This window comes from Dermacentor silvarum, chromosome 6 (assembly GCF_013339745.2).
Source record: "Dermacentor silvarum isolate Dsil-2018 chromosome 6, BIME_Dsil_1.4, whole genome shotgun sequence".
Classification (NCBI taxonomy): domain Eukaryota; kingdom Metazoa; phylum Arthropoda; class Arachnida; order Ixodida; family Ixodidae; genus Dermacentor; species Dermacentor silvarum.
In genome coordinates this window covers 168,189,520-168,202,652 of record NC_051159.1, presented here as the reverse complement: position 1 = coordinate 168,202,652, position 13,133 = coordinate 168,189,520, and the positions used below count along the sequence as shown (strand labels likewise).

General features: G+C 44.4%; 1 protein-coding gene across 2 annotated transcripts in view; it reads right to left on the bottom strand.

Annotated features, from left to right (window-relative positions):
• The window catches only part of LOC119456364 (pleckstrin homology-like domain family B member 1), a 489,108-nt gene that overhangs the window by 351,194 nt on the left and 124,781 nt on the right, over positions 1-13,133 (bottom strand). For both annotated transcript variants that reach the window (XM_037718081.2, XM_037718082.2), the window contains exon 16: positions 9,441-9,531. In XM_037718081.2, coding sequence (XP_037574009.1) covers positions 9,441-9,531 — 91 coding nt within the window. The remainder of the gene's footprint in view (positions 1-9,440; positions 9,532-13,133) is intronic.

Sequence of the window (13,133 nt, the reverse complement as noted above, 5' to 3'; positions counted from 1 at the left end):
GCTGGTAGAAGTTCGAACTTCTAGACTTATAGTAGAAGCTGAACAGATTGCTGCCTTGGGGGAATCCTATATCAGTAAACCGTCATTGGCTCTCTCTGATAAAGAACTGAAATTTTTGCACATGCCTTAGAATATCACTACAGAAAAATGTTCTCGCTTTGAATGTTCAACTGGTGAAGTGGCTGTGACACATGATGGCTGAATGTATAAGTATGAACTGGTCTTCGATAATAAACATTGTTGGAAGTTAGTGCAGTGTGTCTTCGTTTTTTGTCCCTAAATTGAGGGACCGTCTGCAAAGTAAGTCACCCTGCATTCACAGTGAAAAGTCACGCTGCATTCAGAGTGACATACTCCCTTGGGCATTTTCTTCATCTCCCTAGCTTGGGAAATGGGAATTTTGCCAGCCTATTTGTCCGAGCCATGCCAGCAGCTACGATATCGTTCATTTTTAGCTGTCGGAGAAGTGGTAGTGAGGTCAAGTAATTATCTAAGTGCAATTGATAATTACACCCTGCAGGAATTCATTATGCTAGATCAAGTACTACACCAGAGCAGAAGCCACACGCTTTCTTCAGGTCCTCATTTATCGTGTTCTGATTTTATATGATAAACTCATATAAAAGCCCACTTTTCCCACAAAGCACGAATACTTTCACACCCCTAAGGTGTAGGTTTTTCCTTCACAAACTGCTTGAATGAGACCTTTCCCTTGAAAAAGGTTATCTGCTCGTCCATTGAGAGCTGCTCTTCAAGCTGCAATTCAAAACAGCAGGTCCTGATGGAGTCCAACAAAGGGCAGACCTTCCACAGCCTGTCTTTACAATCTGACGGCTCATCGATGATAATGTGCAGGTTGTTTCTCAACTTGAAAAACCTCTTCGCTGTCATCGTTTCTGTGATCTGCGGTATTTTGACAGTATTTTATCAAGACAGCCTTACACGAGAAAGTGAGATGACGCCCATCAAAACATGCACGCCGACAAGCTTCCGCACCTCCTCTGGAGATGTATTCACATTGACGTGCAAGACCAGCACATGGCACTCATTTGTTGCATTTGAGACGCACTTGAATACTCACTACGACATACATCTTGAAAAATAAGCCAGTGGCGTGCTGGTGTTATTCAGTGTTTCCACAAAATCTTACCCAGAAAATACACTGTCGTGAATTGGCGTGAACATCGTTCTTTTTTTTTTCACCTGACACTTGTGCACGCGTCATCTGGCATCGTGTCCTCATCCTTCCCCATTTCCTCTACGATAAGATCCTGCTCTTCTGAATTGGCAGCCTCAACTGGCCTTGTCCATATGGTAAATTCAAGTGTATTGTCTTCTTCATCAGTCTCTCCTACGTCTGAGACACTACCAGCAGCTACCGCCTCCAGAAGCTTCTCAGCAGATCGCTTCGTGATTTCGTGGCTTTTATTAGCATAAAACGAAGAGCAAAGAAAGGTAACGAAATCTGGAACTAAAACAAATCATTTTGTTGAAATGCTGTCTCTTTCTGCCTTTGCGGCGCTTTGTATGCAATTGTGTACATCGATATGTACAGCCTTCGTAGGCCATGCAAGCGCTTCCATGGTAGGATATCTTCTGTTATATATTATTTCTAGTGTGGAAATCTGATTGGAATTTTATCAATGAGCGAAATCCATGCTAAGCGCGATAAAAATAATTGGAAAGTCGACCCACCTGCGGGAGCCACCAGATTGGATGCCATTATGTTTGTTTACCTCTTATTTTCTCTCAAATGTTCCAGTTAGCAGTCCAACTGTCAAGGTTGCTAGAATATTGTATTGAAATTCCACTAAACATTGCAAAACATAAATTTTCGCATCTTATGTGCGGACATTGCACATTTTTGGAACGTACGCAATTGTGTACAAAGTCCCTTAAAAAGTTAAACCTCACACATCATCTTGATCTGATTTATCTCAATGCAGTTGGACTTAATAGTATGTTTGTCTGTACGGGAGACAGCTAACAAGGTGATTTGCCCATGTATCCGCCATTAGGCTTTTAATATAGGTATTGTTGTTTATTAAAAGGAGTTTGCTGTTGAGTGAAACTGTATTGATACTTTGAAAGTGCAGTGTGTGGCTTTGAAAACTTCCTGTTTGATGGAAGTGTGTGTAAATGCATATGATTTGTGAAAGATATTTTGAAACAGAGCTTTCTTAGGCTCTTTCTGCGGTTTGAAGGTATCAATCTAAGTGCTGTCAATTGTGCAGATCTGTGCTGCGACAACTTGTGGAAATCATGTCTAAAATGGCTGAATAAAACACCTTTACTAATTTCCCTCATGCAATCCAGCATTTTGAGATGCTTGGCATGTTAGCCACGTCGCATAGCAACAATTTGTTAAAAGTGAGAGTGCGCATGTTTTAGCTGACAAAGTTAGAAATTACAAGATGCGTTCGTTGCCGCAGTTTGCTGTGCGTCTCATCCTACTTGGGCGCTGCGGCGCATTTCTACAAGATCGGGCACGTTGTCTTGTCTATTTTTGGGTACAGCTATATTTTTACTTCAAGAGGGGCTGTTATGGGATCTCTCAAATCCAATTTTTTCCACTTTAAAGTATGCCTTTAGATACTCCAAAAGTTCATTTTTCTGCTCCAAAATGCACCTTTGACTGCTCCAAAAGGTGCCCCAAAAAGGTCTTGGCCAATTGCATCACTGTTTAATAAAAGCATGTCTGCGTGTACTGGAGTCAACTGCCATCAGGCATTGTTGTTAAAAAGAGTTAGGTATTCAGTGAAACTGTACTGATACTTTGAATGTGCAGTCTGTGTCTTAGCAGACATAGTCTCTGATGGAAGCATATATAAACATTATGACATATTCATACTTTTTTTACTCGTGGTAAGCTAGAAAAGGCGTAAAACCGAAAGTTGGGGGGCCGCCGCCTTGAATTTCCTGTGCCAGCTCGCTATAATGTCATGGATTTTGATCCGTCTGCTATGCCTAGTCGGATTTTATTCGTAAAAATGGGCGACATTACCGTCAAATCAACGAATGTAGACTTCTTCAAGAGTATTTATCATTCTAAACTGATTCAGTGTTTCTTTTTAGGGCCCTTTAACGGTGATATTGACCTAGAGCTACAGCATGAAGTAATGTTGCAGTCTGGCATAGCTCTTTGTACAATAAATGCCTGAATTTACTTGTTCTTCCTGCTCCCAAATTTATTTCAATTAATTTCTTTGTAAGATAGCAAAATTGTTCCATGCATTGGAACTGAGGTTATTTTTCCAGAGAACGAGCATGAAAAGAATAACTGAGACAAGGTGGGAAAATGTGGCTAATGCGGTTGCAGGACGTCCCGGCTTTGAAAGAGTATAAAAATACACTTTTCATGCATTGATATTTTTTATTATGGGCCTGTGAATGCTCGAATATAGGAATTGGATAGTGAACCTCCTGCTTTACTCCCATATATTATTAGGCTCTTCCAACAAGAACAATCTCAGGAGTCTAATAAGCTAGAGCAATTCGTTCGAATGGATATGGTCAACACTTTTAGAAAAGCACTAGATGCCATGCAGACTCGGTTTCAGACCCTGTTTGATGAACTACAGAGCAGTGTCCTTGCAGATGACAATAAGCATTGTAAGCCACTGTTCAGGCGGTGCAGTGGAATTGTGATGGCTTTAATCAAATAGGTCCATGAGTATGTTCAAAGCCGCTATTCCTCCTCCTTTAGGAGACATGCCAGGCAGCATTCCTTGTGCGCAGTGATTGCCTGGCCACTCAACTAGACTTTCATGCTCCAAGTTCTAAAACTCGCAAAATAGTAGCTGCCAAAATTCGTCCTCCTGGGCAAAAGCTCTTTGTGGCCGTGTTTGTGTATTTCTGTCTGGGCAATATCTCACTCAAACCGTACAACTGGTTCCAAACACTCAAACAAGATTGGAGGTTAATTTAATGCTCGCCACCCCGCCTGGCCCCGCGCAGTCGAGGACGGCAGAAAACTAGGTGGGGTGATGCAGTTAGGAAACCACCCCGACCGCGCAGGCCCTCCGCGTGGCGCAAGTCGTTAGTGAACAAAATTGAATTTTTCAAAGTAAAATCCGTCAGAAAAATCGTAAAGTACGACTTTACCACAGCCTACAGACGTGATAGCGTCGGATTGTAATTTGAATATACAAGAAAAAATAATTCTCTAACGCCTAAACTCACACACACACCCCTTTTTTAGCATTTCTATGTATACAACTTATACAGTGGCACGCCGTGGTTTCTTCCTCGAAAAAACACTGTCCAGATGGCGCTCGCCTTCTCGGCAGCCTAAAGCCCCTGGAAGAAAACTAAAGTAGCGCCATTCATGTCAATGTGCAGGCACCTCCTCTGTGCGTTCTGTAGACTGCAAACCAAGTTAGTTGAGATGCCAAGCCCGTCGAGTGTGGCGCTTGGCCAGAAAGATGGGCTCGTGCATGGAGGAAGGGGCTCGTGCAATTATCCCGCTAGGGCACAGAAGGGCGGTGCGGTTTGCAGCAGTGTATTGGGAGAGGTTCGAGAGAAGGAAAAATGCGAAAAGGTAACGTTGAGTATGGCAATGGAATGTATGTAGAAACAAGGGGCGTGATTTGTGTCATGCCTGAAAGTGTAAAAATATACGGTACTCAATCAGTCAATAAACAGAAGTGCTCTCATTGTGTTTAGATGCATGACATACAGCCCCTGAAAAAGAAAGGTATTTTTTTAGGCTGTTTAAACTGAGAAGTTTATGCCAATAGTGTAGTTACAACTTGTTCAGTATTTTAGGAGTACACCATGTCATGGAAGTGCTTGATAGATTTAAGTCAAGTAAACGCTTGCACTGGAAAAAACCATCCCCGCACGCCAACAGGTCCGGACGTGAGTGCGTTTGCATGCAGACCCGCTCAGCGTTTACGCTACTGAAGGCAGCGCCACTGCACTGGAAATGGACATCCGGGTAAGCTCAGCAGCACGGAGAAATCGCACGGTTTCAAACGTGACGCACTATGTTTTTTAGAAGGTCGAGAAAGCGCCACCTAGAGTGTCTGCTCGTTTTTTTTTTTTTTCCCCTTGTTTACTTGGTCGGGGCATGGCGTCTTCCTTAGTTTTGTTGACCGCGTCTGAATCTGTTTGCACAGTGGCTCTGCGCGTTTCGGGATGCTGACCCACACTAGTGAACGCGCACCAGTCGAGCCTGGACGCGCCCAGTCGTGCTCGCGGCTCTCGCGTTCGTCGTTTCCTTGTAGACACCCTAGAGGTGCTGCTGCAGCTGCCAAGAGAGGAGGCAGAGGTGAAGGGGCGCAGTTGGCGCTACCTTAGTTTCTTTCCAGGGGCTTTATGGCAGCTGCGCACGGAGGCGAAGTTGGACAAAAAAGCTGCAGTTGCCGGGAAGCCTGATAAGCAGCCAGGGATCTTTGAATGCTATCGCGTTCCACTCTTAAAGGCGAAGCTTAAGCGTCCTCCAATTTTTTTTTTGCATCCTCCATGCCTAAATTTACCGCGCGTTAGACATACTATCACATGTTGTGCCGACACGCTTGGCTTCAATCGCGTTGCACGATGCTCCCTCCTAACTTATTACTTCTTCCATGTTTGCAACACTAACATCTATGGAACATAAATGGTTATCTGGGTACAGAGAAGCTAAATCTGTATATGCGCAGTGGAAAAAGCAAAATGATGGCTGATACACTAGCGTGGAGAAAACGAACACAGCAACAGTCGTTTGTTTAGAAAACAAACACCTGCAGAACTACTATTGACACAACGGTGGCTATGTACACGAACAGGGGATACAACTCTCACTCACCCCTGCAGTGTCTTCAGTCCAGGACGAACACACACCTCAGCTCACGTCCCCGCGTGGGTGCTTGGTACCCATTCTGAGGCAGTCGAATGCCTGGCAGCAGAGTGCTCCCTTGAAGGGGGCACCCTGCTTCTGGCTCGCGCACATTACCTATTCTACTATATATGACGGCAACCTCCTGCGCATGCTTCTCCCGCTCCACGCTTGCGAATAGTGCTGTAGACTTTCGCTACGCTTTATCTAACCTCGGCAGCAAAGTTTTGGCATTATCTCGAGGTCTTTGGAGATTCATTCTCAATATCAAAAGATGAAAGCCTAGTCTGGTCACACATTGAAATTTTGTGATGTCACTGCAACTGAACAGTTAGGTCATATCAATCACCACTGTGATCGGTGGTAGCGCTGTGTCGCATTTCTCCGCCGCCTGTGTTATGGTTCCAGGCCATCTTTGTCGCCAAAATCCGCTGCGCATCTCTTTACACTTTTTAATGCCATATAATTGGAAAGCTAGTTGAGACTACTTTCACTATTTAAATGGTACTCAGTAGCCGCCATTTCTGGGGTAACCTAGTTTTGTTTCAGAAATCAAATACATAGTGTTTTTTTCTTCTTTTTTTTATTACGCAGAACAGAGCTGCTTACTCACACTATTTCGTCAGTACGCATGCATGGGAACTATATAAGCCTGTTTGTTCACTGGTACTAGCATTCGGCGCACTTCATTATCTGCTGGCTTCATATGGTTTTGACTAACGAAAATTTGGCCCTTCGGTTCCCCTTCTCCTTTGTATACATAATTAGGTATCATATAACACTTTGTTTGTGCCCACGTCTATTTTCTTTGTGGACTGTGCTTCAAACATTTGTTTGTGTGCAATATAAGCACCTTTTGTCATGTGTCCATTTCTGTTTGTACCTTGTGGGGAATCTGTTTTAATGTCCTTAGTCATATCATACTGAAGAAGTCAATTGCTCGCATCTGGCATTTCAATGCAGAGTTAGCAGTCTATTAAGCTTTTCTTTTCCACAAATATATCCGCCAAGTTACTGGCCAACTGAGCAGAAGCAACAGCGCCAAACATGGGAAGAGGAAACAATTTTATTCAAGAGAAATTTCAAGGCTTTGCAGATGGCTGCTTGTCTGCGGCGAACTCTTCCGCCCAGGCAATCGTTGCTTTTTGTAGTTTTTCTTCTGGGGAGAGTATTAGGGTCTCCCATGTCATTACTGAGGGAGCTGGCAGAAGCTCTCTGGTTGGGGGAGGGCCCTCGAATTCCCAGAGGATGTGGCTTTAGTTTGCTATGGAATTTTTATTGCAGTTTTTGCACATTGGGTCAACCTCCCCATCTGTGAAGATCGCTAAGTGATGAGACGTGGTAAGGGTGTTCGAATTCAGTGGAGGATAGCGGCCTGCGCTCTCGTAAAATTGCTGTGTGGTATAAAGTATATTCTTCTGTCCTCTTTATATAGGTTACTAAGTTTGTTGTAGGAAGTTACTGCCTTTCCTGTCGGGGGGGGGGGGGGGGGATCCAAGGAGAACGCGACCCAGTTTGTTAACCCTTGGGCCACTTTATGACTTTCCTCATTGCCAGGATTTCCTGAGTGAGCGGGGACCCAGACAAGATTGATTTTGGTTCTGTCTTCCCGATTGAAGTTTCTCAGCATCTTGGCTGCATTTAGTCCCACACTGCCCCTCATAAAGTTGAGAATAGCGCTCTTATAGTCGCTAAGGACCGTGTGGCTAGTTTGGCTCATGATGGCCAGCGCTATGGCCACTTCTTCGGCCCCTTTGATTGATGCGGCTCTAGTTGAGGCCACATTTACGATACTAGATTCTCCATCCATGGCACTCAGGGTGTATGTGTTGTGTCCCTGGTTGAAGGCATCGACGAATAGCGTGGTTTGGTCTTGCTTGTGCTTTTCGCATAGTTTGTCTGCCCTGGCTTTTCTCCTGGTGTCGTGCCTGCCCGCCAGGGTGTTTTTGGGTACTGGTTTGATTAGGTAATTTCTGATTGCAGGAGGTAGTGGTGCTCTGCCTCCCCTGGAGTGTATGGGTTTAATGTTCAGTCTACTCAGGATATGTAGTCCCGTAATCGTGTCCGATAGCCATGCTATTTGTGCTGTTTTGTGTGCTTCGATCAGCTCCTCTAGGGTGTTGTGCACTCCAAGTGGGAGGAGCTTGTCGGTGCTGGTATAAACAGGCAAACCTAGGGCCCATTTGTGGGTATGTCAAATAAAGCTTCACTTTAATAAATCTGGTGGACCCAACCACGAAGCAACTGAGTTTTACAGAAAAGTCAACCTCAAACTTGCAATAAACGCAGCAGGCACAAGCAAAGCGACAAATTTCGCGGAAGGCCAACCTCTCTATGTCCCAGTGGGAAATGGTGAAGTGGTTATGCATCGTGAGGAAGCAACGCATGGCGTGAGTGTGAGTAAGCTGAAGCGCACCAACTGCGCAAGGCAGTCCAACCATCTGATCCATTGCCTGAATTCGTGCCCGAGTCAGCCCGGGCGCATGCGCAGCTGGTTCCATGCAGGCGCCCATCACTCTTGCTAATCATGCTGGTCTGCAACGTTCCACTTCAAGCACATAGCTATGATGGCGTAACACATCAGTTTGCGTTATGACCGTATAAGCCTGTTATTGTTCTCAGTCGTCACGCATGCCTCCTTGCCATGCAATGTTTCAAGAAAAGCATATTTTTCTTGACAAATAAGTTTGGCAAGGTCTTGGGAAATAAAAGTGAGCTGCCATCATTGATAAGCTCCATAAAACAGTCGCAGCTAGAGTGCTAACAAATGATAGGTACTTAAACTGCATGACTGATCAACTATACAGGTAACCATACTAAAAAAGGTGCCATCAAATCCACCTTTAATGATAATAAGACAAACAATCACAGGAGGAAATGTTTAATTGGAAAATAAAACCACGGCAATGCACACAGTAAACATAGGAAAAGAACACAAGTTTGTCCTGTCAGGTTCTTTCCTTTGCATACCATGTTCACCGCATGTTCTTTTTCAATTAAGCATGCACTAACTGGCCCAGCTCTCTATGTTGCTACTACACCAGATGAAACATTTGCAATGTGCTTAGGCATTAATGAGACACTACAGGGCCAGTATTTTGTAGCGATGCCTTTTCCCGATGACCATGCCTTTCGGCGTTTTTCGCATTCGTGAGTGGTCAAGCAACGCTCTGCCCCGGGTGGAGCTTCGAAAGTGGCCACTCACGAACACGAAGAGCGCCGAAAGGCATTGGCCTCGGGAAAAGGCATAGCTACAAAATACCGGCCCAGGTGCTTGCACTTAAAAGTGCACTCATCCATATAAGCATCAAGGAACCTTGAGCTCATACAAGTTCTGTATACAGATTGCATTACAGTGAAACCTCGTTGATACATCTCCACGGGAACCGGAAAATAAAGCATATCAGCTGAAAATCGTATCATCCAACATATTATTCAACCAAATCGTATTATCGGGAATAGAAACAAAAATGTATCATCCTGGAAAACAGTATTGCGCAGAATCGTATCAATGAGGTTTCACTGTATACATAAAAAAATGTTGAGAGAGCTTTCCTCAAGGAAAGTGTCTGCTGGCCATTATGAAGGCACCCTTAAAATGCACTTATTGTTCAATTACCTTTCGTTGGGAAGATCACTGCTGCTGATGATGCTTGAAGACTCTGACTCGATGCCAGTGAAGCTTGACTCATTGCCACTGAGCCTGTTCACTGTAATGACCACGGGTTACATTTAGCTGAATGGCATTGCTTAAAGTCAGCATGCACATTCCTTAATGAATAGGAATGTACTGCACTGTCACTGTTTCTAGAACTGTACAGCGTGAACATGACCAAGTTCCATAATATCTGTTTTCCAAATACCGCAGTTACGAACAAGAACACGGCTATAAAACTTACAAGCACTACAAGTTCTTACTGTTCAGTTTGACCACATTCCGGCCGTGAAAAGATTATAACTGGAGCAACAACAGTCTTGCAGACATGTTGGCATGCTGTCCTGAAATGTACCTGTAATGATAGGTGTAGGATGTGTATGCTAATAAATGGTATGTCCGTTAGCAAAAATACCATTTTCCATTGTTCCAACAGAGTAGTCCTACGGATCCTATGGGTAACTAATTGGAACTTTACAAGCGTTATTTCAATTCTATTAGCACTAATACGGTCCAATAGGTGACATCTGTTTGTATGTCCCTCTCTCACTCTTCATTTGTTTGTATTGATACCTGTAGATGGCAGGTATTTGCCGCTTACACGGTCTACATGTTTCCAATGACACTAATAGGACTCCTATAGATGGTATCTACTTGTCACTTATAGGACCAATAAATTTGTATTTGCAATGGCTTTCTGTTGCCCATAGGCTGACCCCCACCCACTGCTGACCGCTGTTCAGGTGTCAGCAGCTGCACTAAATAGCTACAGTGCGATCAGCTGTAATTTCCTTTCCTTCCTTTTCATTTATTTATTTATTATTTATTTAAACAAACATTGCCCATAGCGCCAATATTTTCATATTTGTACCGATAGGGTTCAATTGGCAGCAACTATTTGTTGCCTATTTGTTTCCTGTTGGTCCGATAGGGACCAGAAACTCAAATTACGGAGCTGAAAACGCATCAAAAAGTGCAATTTCCAAAATTGTGTGCCTATATGCCATTTGGAAAAGTGTACGAGAATGGTGGCACTCGTGGAACTTGCGTGCTCAGAATCTGGCAGTTCGTATACAGTCGACTTGATTCGTTGGTAGCTCCCTTTGCTTCGGTGTGTTGGCGGAGCCCAAAAATGCACAGTACCGTCACTGGCATTCCAATAAGGCTTGATTGACACAGCCGTCATCTACCCCCTCTCGTCACCGTCATGGCGCCGGCGTCCGACAAGAGAGAGAGTTTCCTCACCGGTATCAAAAAATGCAATGGCAGCGACATTGACCAATGCTCTAAATGTCGCTGGCACCCCGTTTTTGAAAACAACAAGGAAACGCTCTCTCGTGACGCAACCCAGTATCGTGACAATCACAGGACGGGGCAAATGAATGCTACATCAATCAAGCCTTACACGATTCCGCTATGCTAAATCACCCTAATCGTTGCATGACTGCGATGAGGCGGAACGGGCGGATGGAGCCAACGGGGCTACGAAACTCTCTTTGCACCCGTCAGCACTCCACCATGCCATTACAGGTGGCACGTGATCAACGAGTACGAGAAAGAACATGGTGCCTCAGGTTTTTTTTTTTTTTTTTAAGTTTTTCCCTTTGCGTTCTTGCCAATGTTTGCCGAGACTTGTGCCGTCTGTTCACAATAGTTGTCTGCAATCCATAGTCACATAGGAACACCGTTTTGCCCTTTGCATGGTAAATATGACAAAGCGTTGGCTAGGCCCAACTCAAAGTGGAGCTGGCAGGCATGACCTACCCCCCTATTCTAGAATGTCCCTCCTCTCAACACTCAACACTCCACCTCAACTCAAGAAAGTTTATAGCAGCGCTGTCCCTCGACAGAAATGGTCACTGCACTTCAATGACGCTCCGTGTCAATTCGTGAGAAGTGTAGCATCTTCTTCAGTCGAGGAGTGGTGCTGTGCTCAACGTGGCAGAGTGGAGGAAGAACCTAGAGTCAAGGATGGTTTGAGAATACGGCGGCTAGGCCTTGTCCTAGGCCTTGACGATGTTGCCCATGAAATGTGTGTTGACTGACCTATCCATAATCCGCCTTGGACATGCTCACTGCCCCATCTATTATGATGAAAGTTTGCCTAGAGTATCAATATATTATATATTGAATGTTGTGACAGGCAATATGTTTACATGACTTTTATGAAGGTAGACACGGTGCCTTGACACAAAGGAGGCTACTAATAGTTTCTGTGGGTCATGACAGCTGTGCGCTTTTTTTAACAGTGAAGCTATTTAAGCCAGCCGTAATTTGTGGTTCGGATCAAGAAACTGCCACTCCGACGCCATGGCAACCAGGAGGGTGGAGGAGGACGGCGTGGCGCATGCGCCGCGGTCTCCTCCTAGCCAGCTCCCTCCCTTCCCAATCCCCGTCTCTCTTCTCTCTGCGGTGCGCTGAGCCAGGAGAAAAACAAGTTTGCACTCAGTCACGCAAAGCTTAGGCACAGCGAAGCTTACTGGCTGCTACTAGTAGGTATTAACTTGGTTGCTGCCAGGTCTTAACTTGGTTTAACTTAACTAGGCATGTAGGAAGGTATCTCGAGCGATCATTTTCGGAGGTACCTTCCCTTTCGCGACATTTCGCGAGACTAGCGCTGGACGCGTCGGCGCCTACGAGCAACAGCGCTCCTTGCATGCCACAAACGCAGGCAGGCTAGCCAAGTTTGATACAGTGCCAAGAACGCTGATGCTTGCCTACGCCGAACGTGTTGGAGGCTAGCCGCTCGATATAAATCGGCCAGCTTCGCTGTCCGAGCGTTGCGCAGCCTATTATTTTTGACTGTCTCTGTGGACACACCTGAAGCTATTTCATGCCTGCATACCGTATCTGCACGAGTATAACGCGACTGCGAAAATAACGCGAGGGGAGAGTTTGCGCCCTTAAGAAAATAAAAAGAAATTTGTATTACGATTATAATGGGAGCTCAGGACTTTTAAGGGCAGCAATAGTGGAGGGGCCAAAAGAAAAAAAGAGGGGAAAAAAATATTATTTACGAAAAAAAACTCATATTATAATAGTGTAAATATGGTATGATTTCTAACCTAATTTTGTCATAGTCCTCCAAAGTATAAATATGCTTTATCCTGATGTAAATGTTCGTATTGCGCTAGAATGTGTGGTGTTGTACTGTCACCCCTACAATAGCAGGCCAATAGCCCATTGGAACAATATGCCTACAAGATTATTAGGCCAATTGCACAAATACGTCTATAGGACTAGTACACCTATAGCACGAATACACCTTAGGACCAATCTGTTCAATAATCTGATATAGCCTCCCGAGACCAGAACACAACTATGGGACATAATCACTCTTCAAGGTGGTTTTTATTGTCTACTGTTATGTTACGAACTTGAAAAACAATTTTTTTAAATTTAGACACCCCCGCTAGATGCCAAAAGCTGCGTCTCCATGTACGTGAAACAGTAAAAATCGCAATAATCTCCTCATGTTTGCTATGGTAAAAACTGCATTTCATTGCATAAACGCAGAGATGAAGATGGAACTATGTGTAGTACATTCCCATGTTGCTGTTGTGTCTGGTATTTTCACAGAATCTCAGTGATTTCGAAACACACCTCAAGGTTGCTTTCAGCCATCTGGGACGACACAGAGGTCTAGATCAATTTAGT